Source organism: Magallana gigas, chromosome 7 (assembly GCF_963853765.1).
Source record: "Magallana gigas chromosome 7, xbMagGiga1.1, whole genome shotgun sequence".
NCBI classification, from domain to species: Eukaryota; Metazoa; Mollusca; class Bivalvia; order Ostreida; family Ostreidae; genus Magallana; species Magallana gigas.
Genome location: NC_088859.1, coordinates 41886841 through 41913693, shown reverse-complemented (window position 1 = coordinate 41913693; position 26853 = coordinate 41886841). Strand labels below are relative to the sequence as shown.

General features: G+C 36.1%; 1 protein-coding gene across 1 annotated transcript; it reads left to right on the top strand.

Annotated features, from left to right (window-relative positions):
• The first annotated feature begins 3704 nt into the window (after positions 1 to 3704).
• Positions 3705 to 24097, top strand: LOC105348480 (integrator complex subunit 1). Its single transcript, XM_011457923.4, has 45 exons — positions 3705 to 3849; positions 4867 to 5142; positions 5437 to 5633; positions 5739 to 5876; positions 6100 to 6256; positions 7088 to 7187; positions 7277 to 7463; positions 7689 to 7834; positions 8039 to 8180; positions 8733 to 8915; positions 9090 to 9198; positions 9462 to 9582; positions 10010 to 10087; positions 10244 to 10401; positions 10567 to 10663; positions 10778 to 10869; positions 11185 to 11245; positions 11373 to 11448; positions 11557 to 11681; positions 11954 to 12083; positions 12525 to 12689; positions 12893 to 13033; positions 13154 to 13291; positions 13390 to 13494; positions 13619 to 13786; positions 14109 to 14220; positions 14400 to 14558; positions 14780 to 15028; positions 15192 to 15301; positions 15411 to 15473; positions 15798 to 15854; positions 16156 to 16248; positions 16382 to 16568; positions 16886 to 17306; positions 17581 to 17668; positions 17802 to 18043; positions 18313 to 18439; positions 18906 to 19039; positions 19168 to 19357; positions 19559 to 19683; positions 20023 to 20216; positions 20364 to 20434; positions 21057 to 21148; positions 23611 to 23720; positions 23952 to 24097. Exons 1-45 carry the CDS (start codon positions 3825 to 3827, stop codon positions 24068 to 24070), a joined length of 6258 nt encoding a protein of 2085 aa, XP_011456225.3. The 5' UTR covers positions 3705 to 3824; the 3' UTR covers positions 24071 to 24097.
• The last annotated feature ends 2756 nt before the right edge of the window (positions 24098 to 26853 follow it).

The following is a 26853-nucleotide window of genomic DNA, read 5'->3' as shown; positions in this document are numbered from 1 at the left end:
AAGTAGACCAAAAATAATCAGTCTTATTTAGTTTTAAGAATCTTATATACATGTATACCCTCAATTTTGCTATTTTCAATTTTTCATTTACATTTAAATGATACGCGGTGAAGCGTCGTCGGAAACCTTGCACGGCCAGTCACGCATAACACTAACTGTAAGCCTACCATGCGCTGATCTACGGGGGTGCGGGGAGGGGGACATTTTACAGTTCCTAAATTTTTAGAATAAACAAATTGTGAACTTAAATTCTAAGTAAGTAGGACGTATGTTTTTTTTATGGGCGATAATGCCACAATCCCCGGAAAAAAGGAGACCCGCGTTTTTACATAAATGTATGATGAAAGATCTTTAGAGTACGGCCTAATAAAAATTGTGTTTAGGGTAACACTGGTGAAGGAATTAGGATAGGTTGGTAGTTTTTTTTTAATTTTATCATATTTTTTAACATGAGGGCACAAATACGAATATATAATCCTAAAAATATTTGTTTGTGTCATATTTGAAAACAGGTTTTTAATAGAAATATATTCAAATAATATAAAAATCACTATTGAATAAAAGCAGACATTTAGAAATGATAAGATTGGTGCATTTTTGTAGGTTAGGTCGGGTTACCCTAAACATACAATATTTTTTTAGGCCTAAGTACAATTTTACAACCTTGAAAGATTAAGATAAAAACTTTCAGTGGCGTTCATATTTTCGAAAGAAAAAACAATTAAAACGAAAAATGAAAAAAAAACCCAAACTAATGTTATTCGAAACTCGGGTTGCTCTTTGCACAACAAGCCTTCTGGCACTACAAATGAACCAAAAACTTCTTAATATTGGAATTCGAAAGAGCATTCGTATCTCGGCGAAAACTCTATTTTCAATAACATTTACCTGCAGTTTTATTTTCATTCGGTCATCTTCAGAACAATTATAACAAACACATGTTAAAACATTATGTGACTCCATGCACCCATCAGTATCTTTATTCAGTCCTCGGTTTGGGATTTTTTTTTTTATCATAAATCATCTTCGCTAGCCAGGGGCTCCTGGTCCGCACCGTTCCTCGAACACGAACAGGGTTCATGAGGAGCGGTGCGGATCAGAACCCCTAGGCTAGCGAGGATGTTCATAGATATTGCCCCTTAATCAAGGCCTTCAAACCAAACCAACATTTCGAGAGTAAAAAAAATCAAAATGTGTATCGGGTGATTAACTGAGTGGAGAACAACAAATATAAGATACAGGTAAGCTATTATAAAGGTTGTTTCCTATAGGAAAAGTATAAATCACATCTTGGGGTTTCTTTGCCTTTTCTCGTTTCTGCATGCATTGTAATGACAAAAAATTCATGTACTATACTTGTGTTTAAATGATTTTAAGAGAGAGGATACTTAACTTTATGTCACACAACACCTGTTGTGACGTGTCATTACATAAGGGTACTCCATATACCTTGAACCCAAGTTGTCAAACGTACGTTTTGTACTGTAATAGACCTATTGTTTCATCTGATATTATAAAGTACATGAACTTTATCTTAAACATAATCCATAAATATTTGCCAGTAAAATGGAGCGCGTCCTAAAATTGGGTTCTTGTTGCATGTTTGTTACCTTCGTTGACAAACACTTAAGAAGGCTTAGATGGTCTTGGCCACTTTTAGACTTTATTGATCTCCTTTAAAAGAAGAGCTCTATATAAAGATATAGGAAAATCAAATTTAAAAGTAAAAACTTGAAAGTTTTATTTGAAAAATAATAGTAAATTGGAAGGAAACAAATCATATTTAAAAACGTAGGTAGATCCTATGGTTAATCTGTTGACTATCCAGCCTCCTTAACTAGAATGGTAGAACTAGTGGGGGCGTGCTGGTTTGTTTGTTTGTTTGTTTTTTTAGGTGGGGGGGGGGGCGGTGGACATAATATAGTGGGCTAAATAAAAAGATTTTTAAAATTGACAATGACACAATTTAGACAACAACCATTTAAACGAGCACAGCGTATTTCATACAATTTTCAAGAAACATTTTAACAGAAGTGATGCTAACTTTTTTGATAGGATAAATGTTCATTCAAACAATCTTGATGATACATGAAAAAATAACATTTTGCGATAGCAGAGTGTCAATGACATCGGTGGAATTTGTGCGTGTCAGTGACATGATCGTATAACGGGGAGCTCATTGTTGATGACACACATCTTCTTATCTAGGGGCATCATGATCAGTCAAAAAACGTTGTCCAGGTCAACCATATCACTGGCGTCGGAAGCAAATTGAAAGTGGGGGGGGGGGGGCTAGACTAATCCTCTGAAATCCTAATCCGTGGGGGGGGGGGGGGGGGTATGCTTCTGAATCCAACTTTTCAATCTTTCAAGGTAAATTTAAAAACAATAATCTTTCCTGCGATAAAAAGTGGGGGCTGAACCCTCTATTATGCTATATTTCTAATGGTAAGGTATAAATTTGCAAAAAAAGTGGGGGGGCTAAGCCCCCCCCTAGCCCCCCCCCCCCCCCCCCCCCGGTTCCGACGCCTATGCATATAAATAGGTATAACATAGGTATAGCATACGTGTGTGAGTATAAGTCGGGGGGGGGGTAATTTTCATATACACTGTACGTTTTCTTTCGAACAGAATCACAGGTGCTTGAGGACAGGACCACCCCACTCTCATCCATCCCCCACCTTTTAGTATACCCCCGGGACTTTACTCATTTTTTTCGTTAAATTATCTTTTCATGACATAATTATAATCCTATATGTATACAATCATTCCACAAAATTACTTAAAACATGAAAAAAAAATCATATCCCCTCTATATATTATACAATATTGTATATATAATATAGGAAAGGTGTATTCTGCATTTTAAATTATTATGTCCTTTTTACACAAACTTGCATTGGATGACGAAGCGTTTTGATTACTTTTTTTTGGAAAAAGAACATCGCTTTCAGTCAAACGTTTGCTTCTCGATCATCAAAGATTGGAATCGAAATATTTTAAAAGTGATATCTTGAGATAGACATCAATGTGGATGAAAAAGTATCATGTCCAAAATATTATCATCGTTTAATTTGACAAATTTAAACTTGACAATATACAAAGTGCATTTTTTAAAAACACTTTTTCTAAATTGATATTATATTTTTTTGGGAGGGGGGACTTAAAAAGAATTTTTTTACGCTGTCTCTTCAAATTTCTTATCCCTGGAAATGGGGGGGGGGGGGGGGGGCTTAAAACTTTCATCAATATTTAAAGTTTCCTTATGCGTTTTAACACCGTCCAAAAATCGGTTTTGGTGGGGCAGTCATTCAGTTCGTTCAAAAACCAGTCTAAATATGGAAATAACAGAAAAAATATCTGGTATCGAAGAATCGATTTTTTTCTTATTAAAATCTTACTTGCATATTTACTTGCCTACTTACTTACTTACTTACTTACTTACAATGTACTTACCTACTTACTTACCTACTTACTTACTCACGTACTTACCTACTCACTTACTTACTTACTAAATATTGATACTTTTTTTTTTTTTTAGATATGTCTTAAACATTCATATATATAAATGGAGTCTTCCAGTCAACGTTGATTTTTTCTCAATATTGCTGCTTCCTTAGCTAAAATCGTGAAATCGGCAATTCGGAAAATTCTGTTCCGTCAAGAATCGATATTAAATACGTAGTCGTACAAACTCTTTTTGTAACAAGAAAGGAAGAGGAAGCGGCTAAAATAATGAAAGCCCTTAAATAACTTAGACAACACTGAAACTCGCTAGTGTTCAGAGAACGCTGAAATATCAAAAATGTAATAAGTTCGTGAAAATGTCATCTAAACGCCCATTAAAAGGTGAGAGATATTTGATTAACTTAGTGTAAAGTTTGATAATGTTATGCTTACATGTCAACAAGTTCATGACAGCAATTTCAGGTTGTAAAACTGTTTCATCGCACTGGATCTTTTATACAGGAATATCCTGGCGTTAATAGTTTTTGATAGTGTAGAACTTTTGTCACAAATAAAAATAATTGCATCCATTTTCTGCCCCAAAGTTATTGATATCAGCATTGATTAACAATAAATAGACGTATTTTGCATCTGACAGTGATATTTTTTGTGCACGTAGAATATACAATAAAACTAAGTATGTTTCACAGCAGAAGTTATTTTTAGAGGAACCTTGTGACTTGCATTAATAACATGCCCTTTATACACTGTTATAGTATGTCCCAAGACATTTGTGCAGCACTTTTGACAATTTTTAATAAAATAATCATACATGTGAAAGAGGTGCAATTGAAATAGATGAAATAGAAAATTTTCAAGATAATTTCATTCTTCCATTATCATTTTTCATTGGAAGAATTCACAGGAACGAAAACTGATTTCTTAGAGAGATTTAATTACGATGTATAAGGTGTGACTTTTGGACCGAGCGCAGATTTAACACAGTACAGTTTGATTTTTGTACAACAATTTATTTGAAAAGCACACAAGAGGAATTCGCCTGGTGGCCTACTCAAATCATTAGCTAAGGTTAAATTAAATGTCGTGCACTCATTCTACATTATGACGTCACGGTAAAAGGTACAAGTTTTGTCTTTGGAAACAGTTGAAGAGAGTTATGTGTTTGCAGGAAAAAATTACTTCACACAGCTCTTTGGTACCACCCTCAATACCTTTATTCCTTTTGTATTGTAAACATTCAATAATAGACTTCACATCTGTAAATTAGTTCCTTTATGATACACAGTTTAAGTGTTTAGAATACATCCATGTGGCAGCATTTGACTGATGTTGCAGCTAGTGAATAAGAAACAATCATTAATTTATTTATTTTGCTAAAATATATATTTTGTTTTATAGCACATATTGCTCCTCCAGGAGACTTTATTGCCCTTGGCAAACACAACAAGCCAGGAAGCTCAGATGCAGATTCTGCAAAAGTCCCAACACCTAAAAAACTTGGTGTCCCCTCTGGAAAGAGGGACGCATCAGGCTTAGGAGGATCAGGCCTAGTTAAGAAACCCAAACTTATTGGGCAGACATTTACACCACTAGGCCGCAGTGATGTTGAAAGAAGGAGTTCACCAGCTCCTAGCCAAGTATCAATATCCCAGTATGAAGAATTGGCAATTGATGGTTTGTATTTATGAACATTAAAATAACAGAGAAAATTTTTATGAATTTTAAGCATACTGAAAAGTTAATTTTCTGATATTTATCTTGAATGAAACACAGTTTAAGAAAAATCAAGATCACATTACAATTTACACAATTTAATTGAATGTTATAACATTTTTTTTTTAAAATTCAAACATAATCTGTAAATAAGTCATTTGCAGGAATAGAGTCCAGCATCTTAACATGTAACACACATGCACTCTAAAGCTTAACTAATTTTATGGCCTTTTCATGTTGTGAATGTGTTTTTAGTTGACCCACAAGAATTACTGGAGGAAATTCTAGATGCAGAGGACACCTGTGATGAAGAAAGATTGGAAGGGTTGTTTTGTGGAGCAGTCAAATATCTCCATGGAAATCGATCCAAACCAGACCCAGCTGTCTATCTCACTCTCATGTATCTGGCCAAAACAAAGGCCTCAATGTTTAACAGTGATGTTATTATTCAGGTAGGTTTTTGTGCTGATACAGTCCAAAATCATTTATACAAGTATAGTATATGGTTTTGAATGTTTCCTTGTCTTACAAATCATTATCAAGTACATTGATTTCAGGCTTTCTGTAGTCTTCTAAAGAGAGACATGTCCCTGAATTTTAAATCCAAAGGAAACAGTTTGGTGTCAGTGTGTGCCTGCAGTATTCTGATGGCCGCCTTCTCCAAGGAAGAGAACTGGCCTGATGATTTTGTTAAGGTGAGCAAAATAGAGTTCATTATAGAAGATTAATGCCCAAGATTATTTTTCATTTTGCACTTATATCTGGTCAGATGAAAAACTTGTTCATTCGTCTCCATTGATACAATAATTAATGTTTTACTTGTGGAAAGGGTATGCTATGTTCATGAGTCATAATTTATGGTGTTTATGACCTGTTGTTTAGGATGCATTATATGAAAGAATCTTTTGAATATTACAGATTTTTGTGGAGGATTCTTTGGGAGAAAGGGTCTGGGTAGACAGGGCGGACTGTAAAGCTTTTGTAGATAACATCATCACTGCCTTCAACACGAACCTTCCAGCCAAGTCTACTGTGTCTGTGGAACAGTCATCAGCTAAAGAACAATCAGGCACTGGTGAGTTATCTAGTCAGTTAAAGATCAGTCAGGCATGATGAGTTAACTAGTCCATGTAGACTACTAGGTTAACTAGTCCACTACAGGGTACTGATGAGTTAAATAGTCAACTTAAGAGCAGTAAGCAATGTTGAGTTGAGTAGTCATTTAAAGAGTAGTCAGAAACTGGTGAGTTAACTAGTCAGTTAAAGAGCAGTCAGGCAATGTAGAGTAGTTAAACACCACTAGATTAACTATTCCAATATAAAGTAGTCAGACTGATGAGTTAAATAGTTAACTAAAGAGCAGTCAGTGCTGATGAGTTAACTAGTCAGTGAAATAGTAGTCAAGAACTGGTGAGTTAACTAGTCAGTTAAAGATTAGTCTCTAACTGGTTAATTAACTAGTCAATTAAAGAACAGTCAGACATAGTAAGCTAACTAGTTAGTTAAAGAGTAGTCAGGCAGTAGTCAACAATTAATGAGTAACTTATCCACTATAGAGTAATCAGGAACTGGTGAAATAACTGGTCAATTAAAGAGTTTCTAGGATCTAATGTATAAAACTATTCAGCTGAAATTTGGTCAGAAACATAAGAGTTAAGTAATCAGCAACTGGCGAGTCAACAAGTCAGTTAAAGAGCGGCCAAGAAGATCAGTTTAAAGAACTTAACGCTCACTGGTTTATGTATTAATTTTGCCTCTTTAAAATTCTTATATGTATCAAATCTAAATCTTAAACTTAAAAGATAATATCTAAAGCCCAGGTTTGAATTTTATGTTTTGCCCATGCATATTATGGAATGAAGTTTTCTTTTTATTTATTGAATATTTCTTTTCATGATATTTACAGCAAGTCCTGTTGTTGGATTTTTGCAAGATGATGATGACAAAGATTCTGAAGTGAAGATATCAGCCTTAGTAGAGATGGAAGCAGTGTCAGTAACATCAAGGTAATCAGGCATTATCCAAAATATTTAGTACCATTGACAGGAGATTGACACTTACAACCATATTTAACACAGAATGGATATTTTCTAAGGTATCCATATCAGCAAGAAACCATTGAGATGACTATACTGGATGTCATCAAAGAGCAGCTGAACAAGAGACAACCAATGGATGCCACCTCTAAGAATTTGATCCGCTTTATGACCGCCACCTGTGGATATGGAGAAGTGAGATTATTAGCCTCACAGCGATTGGAAATGTGGTTACAAAATCCCAAAGTAAGTTGCAGTATAAATTTTTATACATTTCACCTGATAAGTCATCTTAAAAAGTAATTGCAGCTATTATAAGTTATGAAGTTGTGTTTGTAACTGAAGAATTCAAACATATATATCATGTAGGAAAATTCTATCAGATAAATCGTCTTAACTATGTACTTATGAAATTTTACTATAAATGAGGCCTAGTATTCTGATTATGATGTACTGATGACAATTTTACAGCTTGCCAGGCCCGCCCAGGATCTGCTGATGTCTGTCTGTATGAACTGTAGCCAGCATGACCAGAGAGACCTGGAAACCATGGCTGTCCTCATCAAGATCAGAATGAAAACCAAACCTCTTCTCAATCACTTCATCCATTGTTTGAGGTAGATACCAAGTAAATTTGTACATATATATTGATGTTAATTTCAATATATATACATTCAGTGTATTTCTCCATATGTTTGCATTAGAAATCGGGGAGGTTGAATGTTCTGTATGTTCTGATGCAAGCAGCTTTCTTCGTATTCTTTCAATTTGTAAACAACTGTGAGTTCTTTGTATTTAATGTTTCTTGTGTTTATATTTAGAGAGTTGCTGGATCAGCACCCAGAGAACATCCGTATGATAATGACTCACACTATCTACAACGAGCTGTCCAACACAAAGAATCCCAACAATATGGCCATTATTACCACCCTGTTCCAGAAGAACGGAGAACAGTCTGCTAGGGTGGGTATATACAGGAGCAGTTCTCATAATTCAGTACAAGTACAATGTACCTCTAGCAAGGGAACCATGTTTACTTCTTGTAAAATAAATTAGAGGGAGTCATAAAATGATGCTTTATTGTTAATATCAAAGCACATGTACATACATTTATGTACATTTGATACATTTAGTTGATCAATAAATGGATTATCAACCGGTAGATCACAGATCAGTCATCATTTGTAATGTCGGATATTTCATACTACATTATCAAGGCATTTGTTGCATTGGAGGCACATTTTCAAGAAACTTTTAAAATAAGGAATGTTTACTATGGCATTAACATTGCAGAAAAGTGGCCTAACTCTGACCATACCATAAACAGAACTACCCTATACTTAGCTGCAATAATGTAGCCCTCTCCCGATTTTTTTTTTTTTTTTTTTGGGAGAGGGCTCCAGTAAACATCAGATATAAAAAATCGGAGAGGGCTACATTATTGCAGCTACCCTATACTGGGTTTTTTTCCTCCTAAGTTCAGAAGATATCTTTCATTTGATGTTATCTTCTCAGATCCTAGCTGATGTTTTCCAAGACCTGCTGGCAAATAAAGATGACTACCTGCGAGCTGTCCGTGGATTGCTGCGCGAGATCGTGAGATCACTGAAGCATGATATCAACGTTACGTCCTTCTGTCTGGGTCTGATGCAGGAGAGGATGGAGGCCAAGTTTATGGATCTGGATCACAACCTCAGGGTAAGCTGCCATTGATCTGGATTCAAATATTAAATGCACAGAAACCATGGAATTGATAGTACAATTTTTGCAAAGAGTATAGCTGTATATACTTTCTACATTTTCATGTTTTTCATAAATTATATACAATGTTTCTAGTATTTTGAATGCATTAATATACAATGTAAATTTCAGGAGCGCTATGTGACCTCCATTGGAGATCTGGTGACCTTGGCCATATTTCTGTGCATCACTCCCCAAGTCAGGGAGGCTGCAGCAGCTTTAGCGAGAGGGGAGAAGAAAGGTTAGTCAAGACATGTTGGGGTTGATACTTACCAGTACATGTATCATACACTCACATGTGTACATTGTGATAAATTTGTATTATACAGAATTGCATAAGGCATGGAATGTTTGAATTCTACAAATGCTGTATGTTGTTTTCAACTGATTTGAAGTACTTGTATTTTTATCAGAATTGTTGTTGACTTGTTTTTGATACTATTGTCAGTAAACTCGGTTTGTAAAAATTAGTTTGTGTACATGCTTGATCTCTTTATCATTCAGATTTGGGAACTCTGCACAGTTTTAGACAACAGGTGGCGCTCATTCAGAGAGACTCTGTCTGGTGGCTCCACACCATTGTACCAAAAATTATTGAGGTCAAACTCTCCGAATATGTCCACTGGTGAGTTCACTTTTTTACTACATATAGATGTTCTTTTGATTCCTTGCAATATCTTTAAAAAACGTTTTACATTGTATTACTTTTAGATATTAAGGGGCAATGTTTTTCATACACTTAACCTACATCTCAAACAAAAAATTAACAGAAAAGATCAAGCTTTAAAGGAAAATTTAGATTTTTATCTTTTTTACATCCAAACACCTGTGGAATCTCCTGACTTTGCTGACAATTAACTCATCTGAAAAGGACAGTTTACTTTAGAAGCATATGACTCCCAAGCAAGATTTCAGTTCAAATCCTGTCTGGATTATTTCTTATATGTCTAATCCTTATAGGGTTTGAGCCAGTGTTTTTTTGAAAGTACAATAAGTATTTTTGAGATTCAACTTTAACTGTATGATGAATAGTGTATTTCATTGTCTGACAGCCTTCACAAAGTTCTGTTTATGGAGAGTCCTGACCAGTACTATAACAAGGACAACTGGCCACTGGAGGCAGACCGAAGGTAACAACTACCTGTTCTCCACATTTATATATGTTTACCTGGCTTGAGAAGAAAGTGGAAAGATGACTTTAGAAATCTATATTAATAATGATAAAATGAGAAAACCAATTGTAAGTAATGCTTGTATGAATAATGGGGTTGGTTTTCATTCGACAGTACATTTCTACATCTGGCCACGAATGTGCCTGTTCTGGAGGACACGCTGATGCGGGTCCTTGTGATCGGACTGTCCCGAGAGTTACCGCTGGGCCAGGTGGATGCGGTGGAGCTGGCGGATCAGCTGGTCAAGAGAGCGGCCAGCCTCTGTCTGGACGGTAAGGGACACTTTCACCAAGCAATGTCAATCTCTCAATATACAAATGTGAACAAGATTTTATCCCAAGCTGATAATATACGTGTATTACAAAATCCTATAAGGTCTTCTAGCAGGATACATGTACATGTACATTAGTATGAATTTGCTCAATTTCATTTTTTAGGGCAGTTAGTGTTACAAATGGAGAAGTTGGAGCTTGTCGATGCTCTGTTGAATCTGTGTAGTTACAGGCACCCAACAGATATCACACTGCCTAAAGGGTGAGTAGAAATCAATGGCAGCCTTTTACATCCCAAGTTGTCTCCATAAAAGAAATATGGTTCAGCAATTTATTGAATAGTGTCAGTACATGTACATTGTCTTTGTTCCTTCAGGTACAAGCCACCCACCCTGGCTATCTCCAATCTCTACTGGAAATCTTGGGTGATACTGCTTATACTAGCCGCCTTCAATCCAGGCACATTTGGTGAGAAGAAATATAGACAGATTGTAACAGTTTTGATATGAATTACTGTATACAGGGTTTTTTTCTTGTTGTGTAAATTTTACCCTTCTACAATTGCAAACTTGAATTCGCTCAGAACAGTTGTTTTTAAAGAGGGATAATTTGAGACATTGCAATTTACACAGTCTTAAATTTGCCCGCTGACAACAAGGGCAAAAGGGATGAAAATAAAAACAGGGGCCAATATTTCCCTGTATACATTATGTTTACACCCACAAAGATATTTTGTCATAAATAAGTTAGAACCAGACTGGTATAAATTGCTTTTTTTTCCAGGACTAACTGGCTGGAAGAATTACCCAACCTTGAAATGTTTGATGGAACAAGTTATGACTGGGTAGGAAAAAATATGTTTGCTTATAGAACATGTATGTACAGTGTATATTATTTTTCTTCATTGACTGCATACTGTTATTTACATGTATATTGATATATTTTGTGTTTGATATTTCCTCTCTGTACAGTAACTATTCCTTTCCACCACCCACAATGGCAGATGAGGAGCAATCTGTGGATGACATCCGCAACAAAGAAAAACAGGTCAGCTCCATTCAAGTCTATTTGAACAAATATGATTTCAATATTTGCTCACATTTAGAATCTTATTGGTCAAAACTTGAATGATAAGGTATTTGAATCTTTTGGCAGTTTACTCAGCAAGAGAGACAGCAGATTCTGGAGTTTGAGACCCACCTTGCAGCAGCCACCAGTAAGGTGACCATTACCGAGGCCAACAGTCTCCTGATCTCCCAACTTACCACCATGGACCCCAAGTAAGTCAACAACTCCTGATTTCTTGAGGGTATTGGTAGACTAAGTTTACTCTTACATATTGTGGTTTTGAATATTTCTAGGAGCAAATTTTTGCATTGATAATTATCATATGGTTTTAAATCCGTAACATCTTAATGAAACTTTGAAATTTTGGGGGGGGGGGGGGTTATAATTTTTTGTAAATCTTTTATCACAGTAGAATGAGCAAACAATTTTCACCACACAAAAATTTCAGTACTGGTAATTAGAGTAATGCTTTGCCTGCTTACAGTGGGATTGCTCGTAACCCACCACCGGCTATAACAGAGCAGCTGAAGCTCCTGAATGACAACCTGAAGATTGGACAGATGCTGTGTAGAAGTCGACAGCCGGACTTCTTACTGGACATAATTCAGCGACAGGTAAAAAAGGAATATTATCTCATGATATTTTCATTTCATGACATTTTGAAGGCTTATTGCCAATTTATTTTATTACAATTCAAATGTTTCAAGGGGAGTTGAACATTCTTGCATTTGTCTTATTTGTTTATTAATGTAAGTAGATGAGAGGATTTTTGCATCTCGCAAATTTTAAAATCTTGCTTTTATTTTTCGGACATACATGCACATAAACAACATGAACTTTGATAAAAATATGGCATTCTAGATTTTATGTTTTTGTGATTTGATGGAAAACAGTTGATATACAGAATTAAGTACCCTGATAAAATAAGGAATCTACAGTATAACTACAGGGTAGTTCTCCGTCCATGCCCTAGTTATATATCTGGTTCTTGTATAACTACAGGGTAGTTCTCAGTTCATGCCCTTGTTGTATATTTGTTTCTTGTAATACTACAGGGTAGCTCTCAGTCTATGTCGTGGCTGGCTGAGTTGGTGGAGTCCAGTGAGGGGTCCTTAGAGGTTCTACCTGTCCAGTGTTTGTGTGAATTCCTCCTCCATGACGAAGACACACCAGTGTTAGAGGAGGATTCCAAACTAATGGGGAAACACAAACAAAAACAGGTCTGTATGCTCAGATACCCCAAAACTTGAAAAATGATCTTTGAATCCGTAGTGTTTTATCTACTCTGAGTATAGATGTGTTATATTTCAAAAATTGATAAGATATGAAAATTTTATGATTTGGTTTACAGATGAATGGCATGCATGTACAAATACTGTTTTGACAATGTAAATGTATGTACATGTCTTGATTTTTCCATCAGAAGCTGAAAAAGAGAGAGCAGCTACTGACCAGGCTGCAGGGGCTGGTCTGGGGAGAGAGTGAAATGACTCCACAGGTCCTAGATTATTTCCTGAAGAGGCTTTCCTCGAACCAGGCTTCTAACAGGGCACTCGCCATCAGGGTATGGGTGCATGTTGATGCAAAGAACATATGTAGTTCAGAAACAGAAATGATTGTTGAAGTAAAAAAAGAAAATACTTTTATGAAAGGCTTTTTATTTGATCTAATTTCACATTTGTAGGGTTTATCCATGGTAATAGCCAAAGATGAGACAATGGAAACAGATGACACCATCCCCCACAAATGGCTCTGTAAGGACCTGCCTCTGATTCCTATGTTTCCAAAGATTTACCAACAAATTACAGAGGCCCTCAGACAGGTATAGAAGAACCACAGTTACAATACATCTTGATATGTTTTATTTTAGACTGCAGTTTTATAGTTTGATACATGTTGTATCTTGCTCTATCAATATAGGCGTGTCAGATTGAGACTGACCCTGACCTTGTGAGTGCATACATCATGTTTCTCTCCCAACAAACTGAGGACAAGAGCCTGCATGACCTGGATGATATTGCTCAGGTAAGAAAGCTTTTAACGTGAATATTGACAGTTGACACCATGAAATCTTTAATAAGGATTTTCTTTTTGTGTTACATGTAATGGTATCACTGTACAGCTTACAACTCTTTTACTTTTTGATTAGGACATAGCTAGCCTGATTGTGGACAGGACGACTGTGGTGAACCATATCCTGCCCCAGGAGGAGGGCGGGGACAATGAGCTGGCCCACCTCACCCTAACCGCACTGTATGCTCTCTACTTTAACTACCTGACCAAGGCCAAGAAACCGACCAATGAGGCTTACTCCTGGGTATTTAGACTTTCATAGAACAGTCACATAATGCTGAGTATTTGACTTATGGTTTTTTTTCATTTCTTTCTTTTTAAAATCATTTTTAAGAAAAATGTTTAATCTAATGTAAACAGTTATAATAATTGTATGATCTATCAATGCATTAATTTTGCAGTCTAATACCCAAGACTGGATCTTATGATGCATATACCTTATGTATATCATGTACATTCATATCTTGCAGTCTTACATCCAGGACCAGATCTTGTGATACATACATGTAAATATATGTGTTATGTGTGCGTATATCATGTATGTAGATGTAGTATCTTTATTACAGTCTAACACCCAGGACCAGATCTTGCTACAGTGGGAGGGAGGAGACTCAGCCACCATGCATGTGTTAGTCGTCCACGCCATGATTATTCTTCTCACATATGGACCTCCAAATGGTAAGTGTATTCAGGAAATGATCGCTGTCATAGAAAAAAGGTACACTGAATGGCCACAGTACAGATGATTGTTTTGACCTTATAACATTTTGATTCAAACATTTTATGATAAGCCATGTTGATATCTAATTCTATGCTAGTACACATTTTAATTTTCTACTATATTGATATTACACCAGGTGAGAGTGACTACCAGGAGCTACTGGACACCTGGTTCCCGGAATCAGGTCAGCCTCCATCCGCCTTCCTGCTGGACACCTCAGAGGAGGCACTTCTGCTCCCTGATTGGTTGAAACTCCGAATGATCAGGTCAAGAGTTCATCAGCTGGTTGATGTGGGTAAGAATTTACTTCATTCCTGGTTGAACTGAATAAAGAGTACCTCTGTGTTTAGTTTTATTTCATGATGAGATATATATACTGCAGTTGTTTTATAGATAATTACAGAGAGTGGATGGACTAATGTAGAACAATTGATCAAATGATAATTTACTTGAAGCTTATGAGACCTACATGTAGACTTTAATTTTATACATGTATATTATGATTATTAACTTTAGCTTTACAAGACATAGAACCGGCCCAGCTGCTTCTGTTTGTCCAGTCATTTGGTATCCCTGTGGCCAGCATGAGTCGCCTGTTTACCTGTTTGGACAAGGCGGTCAGTGCTGACGCCGGTCTAATAGAGGAGGCAGTGGAGGACAAGGCCTACATGGCCCAGCTGATAGAGATCCAACACATGAGGGGGGTTCTGGGCGGCGACATCTTCTACAAGTTACTGACCAAATCCCTGCCGCCCAAACCTGAAGGTAGGGCATGTGTCATGGTGTTTGTGTGCAGAAACATGCCATCCATGGTGTGTTTGTTTTTGTGTGTAGGAACATGCTTTTCATGGTGTGTGTATGATTTGTTTTGAGACTTGATCGAGTGAATTTGAGAAAATGGGATTGAAAATTTTTGTCTTTTACATAGTTTCTGATGAAGAAATGAAAGAGGCAGTGGAAGTTGACAAGAAATGGTCTCAAAAAATGGAGAGCTCCAAGAAATCTTCCATTCAAAATGTGACAGATTTGATTGAGCAGGTAATTGTGAAAATTTTCACACATTTTGCTTTCTTCTTGTGATCATTGTTGCATGTGAATGTTACAATTTATTGAATTTTGTCCTAATTCTTTTTCAACCTCCCTGCAGATCTTCAGTAAGGAGGAAGCAAAAACAAAAGACATTCAACAGCAGTATCACAAGCTCCTGATGGTAGATACTTATCAGTAATAACTGAATTGTTTATATCTATATCATTATATCAGAAATATGTTTTGCATTGTAATTTGAATAGAAAATAACCCAAGTACACAATACTATACAGTAAAAAACACAGTTACAGCAAACACACTTATAATGAATTGACATTTACAGCGAAATGATTTTGATTCCCATGTCTTTATTACATATTGTAAACTTGACAGATATTATGCTTATAACAAAGCTAAATTGCCCATCCCTGGCACTTCGTTATAGGGGCGTTTCACTCATGTTTAGTGATATTTCTGAGTTTACATGTATTTCTTTTGTTTATAGGCTCTGTCTAGGTCAGATACTTCTACAACTATTGAAGTCACACAGGTTTTACTGGAGGTAAAATATTAAGATCCAATTCTGGCTCAAGTTGTGTAATTACTTCATACAAGAAAAATTACTTTGGGCAAAAATAACCTAGTATACAGTATGTCCTGAGTTAAAATGATTAAATGTGTGTACTGTCCAGGGTTTATATTTGTTATTTTATTCATTTTGTCTTACTTTCTCTTTATTTAAATATAAGAATCTTTGACTTTTAATGACTTAGAAAGAGATAGATAATGAAGTGAAACACATTCTGCATCTTTGCCATGTTACCTTTGATATTTTTGTGAGACACAGTTAGTGATTTATTCAGATGCTGGGAGGCAGACATGGATCACAGTTTGCTCAGGCATTCTCAGGCAATCCCCAGAGCTGCTCTCTCCTGAAACTTCTGGTGTCAAAGAAAGTAAGAATTTCTACTTATTACATGTACCAGTAAATTCTGACTGTTCCTTTGTAGTCCCATTTCATCAAATTTCTGAATAATCTTTATCTTATCTTGCAAATAAGACAATTACAATTTACATCTCTGTTTACAGGCAGTTCTAGGGGGACTTTTATACAAACTTATGGAGACACTGTACAATGAGGTCAAAGGTCAGCGATGTATGCTAACCTCCATTGTCAATCAGTATCTTCTGTCCAATAAACCCAATATACCTGATCGCCGCCCCTCGTACAAGTCCATGAAATCTGTGGGGACTTCAAGTCAGGAAATGTTGGATGGTACGTTTCTCTGCTTCTTTGAAGGATCCCTCGAACAATTACATTGGTTTTATTGTCATCCATTTTGTTGATATTGAATCTTTTTATTCTCTTTTAATTATGCAATAATAATCACTGATAGAATCAGCATCTGTGCATATACTGCTGAAAGGCACAACCCACTGTCATACTGTACTTATTTACCAAAGGCAATATCAAGTATTGTTTTTCATTTACATACATTTATTGAAGGAATGATAGTACATGTATAATCATTTGCATGGGAAATAACTGCGAGGCAGTATACAGATATTTAATTTTTTTTAAACATTATGCAGATTTGATTAATCAAGTTCAGAAGGATGAAAACAACATGGAGAAGATGATTAAGGAATGCATGAAGGAACACACCAAGTCTGAGGATGGCATGGCCGCAGCAGAAAACGCTCACAAAACTCTGACCGCGGTGGCATGTAAAGCCATACTTAGAGACGAGGAAGAGCCCAGTAATACCATGACCACTTCACTGGCTCTGCTGTTTGTGGATTGGCTGGAGCTGTTAGACCCGGAACTGGTTGCTATGGTACCAGACCTCCAGCAGCAGCTACTGTTTGCCCGGGAGAGGCTACAGGGCACGCCCAGACAGAGCGTGGTCCACAGCAGCCAGCCCTACCTCCTAACCCTCCTGACCCACCAGAGCAGCTGGGCGTCCCTACGGAGGTGTGTCAACTGTCTGCTCCAGCCATCCGAGGTCTCCAGGTCAGTCACATTCCTATGTACATGTATGTTCACTGCAATATAACGTCCACTTTTCTATCAATAAACTTTACACAAGTTACCACATAGCTGCTTTTTATGTGGGTGCAATTTGATGCATTACATTTGTCCATTTATGTGATTTATTTTTGCAACTTTTTTTTTTTTTTTTTTTCTTCTGAATTGATTACCATGGTAGTAATTGTAGGCAGTTTCTTTTACAGTTGAACTTTTAGCTTTTGATGTGACTGTGATATCATTTTCCCTTTATTGATAGGTTCAGTCCCAATGCTGTGCTTGATTTCTTGTGGGCATGTCTACAGATCCCAAAGATATGGAGAGGCAGAGAAAGAAGAACTCCTAAAGTAGGCAAAAACACCATTGATTTAGAGTTCTCTGTGATATTTCCCTCTCCTTTAAACTCTATGTAATTAGTTTATGCAACAATAATAAGAAATGGTTTATAGTCCGATGCTATCTTAATGATGCTGTTTACAGAACTATACCCCAGAGAATGTCCTTGGTTTGACCCCTGACCATCTGATAGCATTGATCAAATTTATTGTGGAGGAGTCCACCTTGTTGTTGCCTGAGGGTGAAGCAGGAGATAAGAAGGTCTCCACAGAGAGGCAGAACAGTATCGCCAACAGAGTAGATCTCCTGATGGCATGTATCGCTGAAAATCACAGCCATCTTCACAATGTAGTCACCTATATCAGAAATATTCCAAACACTAGCAAGTAAGTGTTGGAAAAATGTACCTTACAAGTACATGTATGTTCAATTCCAAATGGCAGAGTTAAGGTTTCCATTGTACCAATAGAATAAAATTTTCGGTTATCTGGGATCGTGGGATCAAAGTATAGTACATGTAGTTCCGGAAATAAAATGCTTTTATCAGTGGCTTTAGTTAGCAATGATCAAGTAATAAATATTTTTGTTTTAAAGAAAAGTTCTGCAGAATGTTTTTGAAGTTGTTTTTGTTGTAATGAAATATTTTGTTTCACAGAGATAAAATGCTGTATCAGCAGCTTCTGGTTGAGTTGTACTCGCAATGTCCCAAGGTCATCAACTGGCTCTCTGACCTTCAGGGCTCCATCTTTGATGGCCAACTCTCACAATCAACAATTACACAGGTAAATTTCTCACCTGTAGATATTTGTATGTTATCATTGTTTCTATAATATGTTTGAACATAACCAGGCATAATTATTCCATCTTTGATGTCATACTTTTGTAAAACTTTGTTTGATATGTGTGAAGTGTTATTTTGAGAACTGATATGAATAATGAAAGATGTATTGGTACACATGTTTACATGTTATACATGTACAGTGTACACTAAATCTAAAGCTTCCATGAAAATGCAACCATTGGTTTTATGTTGAAGTGACAGAGAAATAAGAGAGAATGGAGAATAAGTTAAAATAAGAAACTAAATATCTGATTAACAAAATTGAATATTATAAAAGTTTATAATAAAGAACCAACTTTCATACATTAAAAAAAAGTAGCCACACCACAACTATTAAATAAGTATTGTTCATTTTTATATCCCTATTAGTAATTTTCATCCTAGTGACTTGACTTTTCCTGTTTTAGGTTGACATCGTTTCTCATCGTCTGTTGACCTGTCTAGGACAGGCTGGTAATGGTAAAACAGCAGAAGACAAAATGTACGACGCCAATATTGCCTGTCGCAAGCTCGCCTCCCAGCATCCCATTCTTATGTTAAGGTACATTGTATTTCAGAGTTAAAAACTTGCCTGCAAGCTACTCATATGGGAAAGTAAAAGTGTCTGCACTTCAATCATTGTCATCTTCTACATCTGTGTCAAAATGTATCGCAACTTTTCCATTTCAGACAACTTCCTCTGATAGCGGCTTTGTTGAAGGGTAAGACCCAGTTTACGTTTGGGGAGATGCGACACAAGAACTACCTGCTGCTGTTCACTCATGTCCTGGGACTGATGGAGACTCTACAGCCCCACATATACCGCCGCGATTACTCCGCAATGGCCGATATTATCGACTCCTACTTCTCTCTCATTGGTGTATGTCCACATTTCATACGTTGTCCAATGCAAATAACAAGTTATTTGACCATTTAAGGATTATCATTTACCATCTTTTACTGATATTGATCATCATGCATCAAGCTTTATTCTCTTAGATCAGGTCATGATTTTATTCTAGAATACAATGAAGTTTTGGTCTTGTACAGATAATCATTAAGGCAGATTTTCAATTTTCAGACCCATGGTAGGGGAAAACAACTAGGTCCCATCATCCACAAGTACATTAAGTTCCTGTATCAGTACACGATCCATGAGCCCCAGCAGTCCTCTCTCATCCTACACAAATATGTCAACCTACTCAGGTACGGCTACCACAAATCAGGTCAAAGGGATCCATATGCATTAAAGTACATGTACCTTAATTTTAATAAGCTCAAAATGTATGTATATAGGATTTTGATTTTAATGTAATAATAATTGTTAGAGATTATGTGTTATGGAGATTTTTAAGGAAAATTGAGAACAAAAATTTTATAGACACCTGTATTTTATTGTACAATATAGGTAAGAAATAATGTAGACAAAACATTTATCAGTGTAAGGAGGTGCCTACATAAGTACCTGAATGATATATAACTGTATGATATTTCATCTAATTACTCCATAATGAAGGAATCTGTGGTGTGTTTATTTGTTTTCAGTGGTATCTCCACCATGTACCCTGAACTAACAGTGCTAAAATCCCTGCTGGCCGGACTGACTCTGTCTAGGCAGGCAGACAGTAACCAAGGCAACATGGTCCAGGCAGTAGGTCAGCCAAGGTCAACCTCGCCCTGGACGGTGGGTCAGCTGACCCCGTTCCTGGACAGGCTGCACACCTCCACTGACAGTGAGGGTAGGTGATTTAATCATGGGTAGTGTGACCAACAGTCGATCCTCATAAAAGCTGAACTAAGATGGTTTAGGTAAAAAAATGAATCTGGATATTACATTTAATTTAAACCATTGAATCACCTAGCTAGGGTACATTTGTTATTTTCAGATATTCTAGAAGTTTTGACAGATCTCGACGAAACTTCAAAAAGAAAGGTTGACATATTGGAACACTTTATAGTAAGTAGCATAATTTGTTAACAGCTCATTATATAATATGTATTAATTTTTTTCTTACATGATGCTTTCTCAATCATGTCTAATATGTGCTAAGATTATTTAATAAATATGTATAATGATAAAATTGTTCTCTGTCTTGGTTGTTACTTTGAGGTTTGTGGCTCTACCATAGTCTCCCCTTTTTGCAATAATTGATAAGCAGGTGGATTAGTTGGTTATAATTAAACCTCATATGACTTTCAAAAAAGACATTTAAAATGTTTTAAACTCATCAATTATTTATTGATGCTATCCTGTGCATCATTTTATTGTAGTGTTTTGAGGAATTTGTTCCCTGAGGTTGTAAATTTTCATTTTGAAAGAGCATTCAATGGAATATGAGAGCCTTTAAAGTTTATATGAGTTTTTGATCATGCTGGATTATTCATTTAAACAATAAAATGCTTTCTTTGGTGATTCATGCGGGATATGAAGGTGGTGACATTGCAGAAAAAATACATCGTGTAGGTTTCAGTCTGGCTCTTTCTATAGAGCTATGAATTAACTATTACTTTCCATAAGAAAATAGAGGGAATAATACTCGGTGGATGTAAATATATTGTTTTATACCAATTGTGTTTAGGGTGATCTGAAGAAGCTGCTGTTACACGGATCTGACACACTGAGAAACACGGCCTACAGTCTGGTCATGCGATACATCAGACACAACCCCCGGTCAGTACACAGGTCCAGAACATGTACAGATATCAATGTATAGTTTGTGTGCTTATTATACCCCCCGCAAACGAAGTTTGGGGGGGTATATAGGAATCACCTTGTCCGTCCGTCCGTCCGTCCGTCCGTCCGTCCGTCCGTCCGTCTGTCCGTCTGTCTGTTCGATTCGTGTCCGGTCCATATCTTTCTTATGGAGAAACATTAGAAGTTCTTACTTCACACAAAGATTGCTTATGACCTAAGGGTGTGTCATGACCTTGAACCAAGGTCATTCGGGCAAGGTCAAGGTCACTGGCAGAAAAAGTGCAAAATTCGTGTCAAGTCCATATCTTTCTTATGGAGAAACATTAGAAGTTCTTACTTCACACAAAGAATGCTTATGACCTAAGGGTGTGTCATGACCTTGACCCAAGGTCATTGGGGCAAGGTCAAGGTCATCAACAGAAAAAGTGCAAAATTCGTGTCCGGTCCATATCTTTCTTCTGGAGAAACATTGGAAGTTTTAACTTCACACAAAGATTGCTAATGACCTAAGGGTGTGTCATGACCTTAACCCAAGGTCATTCGGGCAAGGTCAAGGTCACTGATAGAAAAAATTGCAAAATTCGTGTCCGGTCCATATCTTTTTAATGGAGAAACATTGGAAGTTCTTACTTCACACAAAGATTGCTTATGACCTAAGGGTGTGTCATGACCTTGACCCAAGGTCATTTGGACAAGGTCAAGGTCAATGGCAGAAGAAAGTGCAAAATTCTTGTCCGGTCCATATCTTTCTTCTGGAGAAACATTGGAAGTTCTCAGTTCACACAAAGATTGCTTATAAGATAAGGGTTTGTCATGACCTTGACCCAAGATCATTTGGGCAAGGCCAAGGTCACTTGCAGAAAAGTATAAAACTCGTGTCCAGTCCATATCTTTCTAATGGACAAATATTGGAAGTTCTTAATTCACATCTAGAATGCTTATAACCTGAGAGTATGTCATGACCTTGACCAAAGGTCAATTGAGGAAGTTCAAGGTCATTGTTAAAAAAAAAATCGGGCTCAGTATAACAATAATTCAAAATTGGAATTTCGTTTGATTCGAGTCATGTTTGTTAACAAGTTTGTTACTCATATAAGCATTAACAGTTTTAAAAAATAGAGCAGTTGTTATTTATAGAAAATGGACGATGAAATAGATTCATTCAATATTTTCTATAATAGAAAAAATACATGAGTTATGATTTTTCTTAGCGGGGGGTATCAATTGTGAGCTTGCTCACAGTACCTCTAGTTACAGTACAACTTGGTTACAGTACATTGTACTGAGTGTATAGTTTGTGTGCTTATTACAGTACAACTTGGTTACCTCGATCAGTACACAAGGCGAGAACATGCACAGATGTCAATGTATAGTTTGTGTGCTTATTACAGTACAACTAGGTTACAGTACACATGGTCAGTACACAGGTCCAAAACATGTATAGATATCAGTGTATAGTTTGTGTGCTTATTACAGTACAACTTGGTTACCTTGAATATGATCTTATTGAATTCATGATTACAGTGACGTCTGTTTCATTCCCCTAATTCTGAAGTAATATTTTTAAGTGATTGGCTGTAAAGATTTTTTTTAAGAACAAATCAGAATTGCTTGTCCCTGTAGCTTTGATCACAATATAAAACATGTTTTGCTGCTGTACTCAGTATCGGTACATATAGTAATCTCAGAGTAAAGCATGCATGTTTTTTACTCAATATATATCATATATAGTGTGTATTTGGGAGTGCTAGTTAGATATCAGTGTTAAGTAGGAATGTCAACATGTACTTGAGTTATCAACTATTGCTCAGTCAAACCAATCATTGACCAAAATTTTCTTAATAATATACCGGTACTTGACATAATGAAGTTAATGAAATTGGAAACAGCTGGGATTATTTCTTATTGCATCAATGTTTTGGCTATAAAAAATGACAGCTTCCTTTTCTCATCATTTTCAGCTATCCAAGTAAAATTGACATTCTTAGTTTAAAGTACATGTGTACTTGTTTACCATCCAGTAGACATTGATTTACTTGGTACATCTACAAATTGATATTGAACATTAAACAGCAATTCTAGATTCTAGATAGCATTAACGAGATTACCACATGATTAGTAAATATCAGTATACTTGTACTGTCAGTAAACATCTTTGATCTTGTATTCTATTTATTTGATACCGGTATATACCGTGGAATCATTTTGATTTGTGGGGGAAGATGTTTATGAGTAGTCATTTTTTTAGGATGCTTATTTTATTTTGTTTTATTATAAATGTAATAAAAGGGAACAAAATATTTTATTGAAATATTAAGAATTGATACACATTTCATTGTATTGAATTGAAATTTTTTGAAATAGCACAAGTGGATAACAATGTGTAAGATGTAAAATTAATTGATTTGTCAGTAATACATCTAACTACTAACTTACAGGGCTTCTGAACAATTTGTGGGGTGCTTCCTTCACTGCTTTGACAGTGTAAATCCGGACATCGTAACAAGTGCTTTGAAGAATCTACCCGAGTTCTGTGTTCTCTGCCAAGGTATGCATTAATAATTGTGTAAACAACATGTTTTGCAATAGTTATAATCAAGGCATATTGTTTATTTTATTTGAAAAAAACAGTCATTATCTTTTTTATTGTTGTCATTAGTAAGAATTAGAGCTATGTTTTTCTGTAATAATGAAGCATGTCTGTATCTGAATTATCTATTGTTTCTGGAACATGGTGTTTGTTTTGGCATGTAAAGCTTCATTTTCTTTTTTTTCTTAGATCATGCTGATGAAATTCTGCAAAAATCCTTTGTTGTTGGAACCACTACGTCCATAGAAACCAGTAGCTATATCAGCGAGACCTTACAGCTGCTCAACCTAGAGACAGTGCAGATATGAATGGGATGGCAAGACTTTACATCTCAGCTGATGAAGCAAAGGAGCCACTATGGCTGTAAAATTCAGTGGCTACATCAATGAGACCTCCCAGATACTCAACAGAGAGACAGCAGAAATGAATGAGAAGGAAAACTCATCTGCTGGTGAAACTTGCAATGAATTAGATTATGGATACAATTTTTGCTCTCTTTCTGTAAAATTTCATGATTTTTATGATGATTTACATTGAAAGGTGAACAGTCATGTCATTTCAGTTTTTTTGTATTTAGTTGTTAATGCAGAAGCAAGGTGCATATGACTTTTGTCAATAAACTGTTTACAAAAAAATTCTTTCTGTATTTTGATCAAGAGTTCAATAAAAATTCTTATTTAATGATATAAATAAATGAACTGACACCTGTGTCAGAGCCACTCAGAGGGAGAGTGTTTTCAGTGAGCACTGGTCATTTGGTTTCATAAAATGCCATCTGTTTTATCATATTTCTCTTTATACTTTTATGAGTGAATGTGGTTTCTAAAAATAAGTGTGAATAGTGTTTGAAATTAGCAAAACTTCGCCAAATTACTTTATTAAATATGATTGAACATAAATCCCCTTTGAACTATACAATTTGGTCAAGGAATTACCTTTTGGGGTTGTCTACTTTGGCAGGGAGGGAGGTCACTGGACCTTAAACTTAACTGAAACAAGCAGTTTATTCATGAAGATAAAGCCCATGCACGTATCAAGAAGGGGAGGGGGTAGGAAATTTCAAACTTCATATATTTTATGTATTAAGGTTACCGAAAACCAACCACTGGCAAAAAAAATTTACAATTTATTTTTGTCATAGTCATTTGGCTAAAGTTCTCTAGTTTTGATATTCATTAATGCAAGACTGCTCTCTTTTGAATCTAATATTTTTTTTTTTAAAGAAGAACAATATTATCGATACAAATGTAAGTATGTACATTCACATTGTGCGCAATGAATGATACATGCCGAAGAATATTTCTGATGACATAATCAAATTATCATACCTCAATACGATTATTCTATATAACGCGACATCTGTTTGGTTCAAGACAATCACGTGCCAGGGCAATAAAACTATATCATATTTTTCAGCATACCCCCCCCCCCTTCGAATTTTCATTCCATGCTTGTGAAAATCCCGAGGATGAGCATACGATGTGATTAGATGATTAATTTTGTTGAAAATCGTTTTAAATCTTTTTTTATATCAGAAAACTGTCATATAAAGAAACTGGTAAACATTAACTACGTTATTGCTTTTAATAGAATTGAAAACGATTAGAAACCGATGTATTCTAAATTAACACGTCCTTCGGTCGTTGCCCTCAGGAAATATGATTTTTCATGGTGGAATAATCTTCATATTTCCCTCATGTATACATGTATTAGTGTTGTCTTGACAGATTAAAAAAGACTCCGCTTGAACTATGCTAGCTTATTTTAACTGCCTTCTACATTTTTAGGATGATCAGTGATGCATACTCTCTCTCTCTCTCTCTCTCTCTCTCTCTCTCTCTCTCCAGAAGACTCACACTACTCTTAAACATTATGTCCAGACAGATAATTAAAATGCGTGTTTTCTGTTTATTGATTGAGCGAGGAGTTTTTACTGTCATATTTCATCCTGATCTTTTGCGGTAAAGAAAAGCCGTATGTCATTATCAGAGAGAAACAACAAATATGTTTTCACTGTATTTGAGTTTGTTAAATAAGGGCTGGTCAAAGCAAAATCAGAATTGCGAAGTGGAACAAAATGATTTCCAACTTTCCAATCCGGGTTTTTTTTTTCTATGTTGTAATGGCGACCACATTGCTTACATAAACATTTATTGGAATCTAGGGAAATTCATCGCAGAATTTTAAAGTTAAAGGAAATAATTAGAAAACCTATGTGCGTTCTTATTTGTTGTTTTTTCCCCAATTAATTCCAAGTTTGGCACGTATCAGGCACGTAGCATCGTTTTTTAAAGTGGGGGGCAGACTCATCCAAAAAATCTTGACAAGCAAAAAAAAAAAAAATAAATAAATTTTAAGTCTTCCAAAATCTTCAAAAATCCTAATCGGGGGGGGGGGGGGGGGGGGGGGGTCGGCGTACTATATAACTTCAATTTCACTGCTGATTTCCTTATTTTCATATCAATTTTTTACATACTCCCAAAAAAGTGGAGGGGGGGGGGGGGGCAACTCCATGATAATTCCATTTTTTATATGTAAATTTTATAAAAAATTTGTTGCTGCGAGAAAAAGTGGGGGGGGGGGGTCCCCCTGGCCCCCCTGATGCTACGTGCCTGCAAATATCCAGTTGACCGTTTGGGTTTTAAGTGTCTAAGTACGTCTTATTTTTAGCTGTGTTTTGAAAGCTGAACATTATTAAATCATAGCAATATTGTTATTGAATGCGTGTCGTTTCTTTATAGCCAATAAGCTGGAAATGATATTATGAATGGTTTTTTCTCAAAAGTCGTGACAGAAGATTGAGTAACATAAACCAATTGTGAGAATTTTCGACACAAGCACGCAGGATAAGGGGGCAGGGTATTCGGTTGCAGACGACACGAATTGGACTTTGAAGGGCAAAGGGGACACGAAGTTTATAAAAATCTAATGCGTGTTATACGCTAGCATTGTCCTACTGACGTATATTATATTTAGTCCAATGCATATTTTTGTTGTTAAGATTAAAATGTGTCTGAAGGACGGTGTCCTTTTTTGGTACCCATAGTAATCTTCTTGGACGGGATGTTTGTCGTGGTTTATTTCTGATCGA

Excerpts from the sequence above, each read along its gene's own strand:
- LOC105348480 (XM_011457923.4), top strand. The coding sequence starts at position 3,825 with ATGTCATCTAAACGCCCATTAAAAG. Across the intron at positions 10,664-10,777 it reads GATATCACACTGCCTAAAGG|GTACAAGCCACCCACCCTGG; the intron begins GTGAGTAGAAAT and ends TTGTTCCTTCAG. Across the intron at positions 17,669-17,801 it reads GAGAAAGAAGAACTCCTAAA|AACTATACCCCAGAGAATGT; the intron begins GTAGGCAAAAAC and ends TGCTGTTTACAG.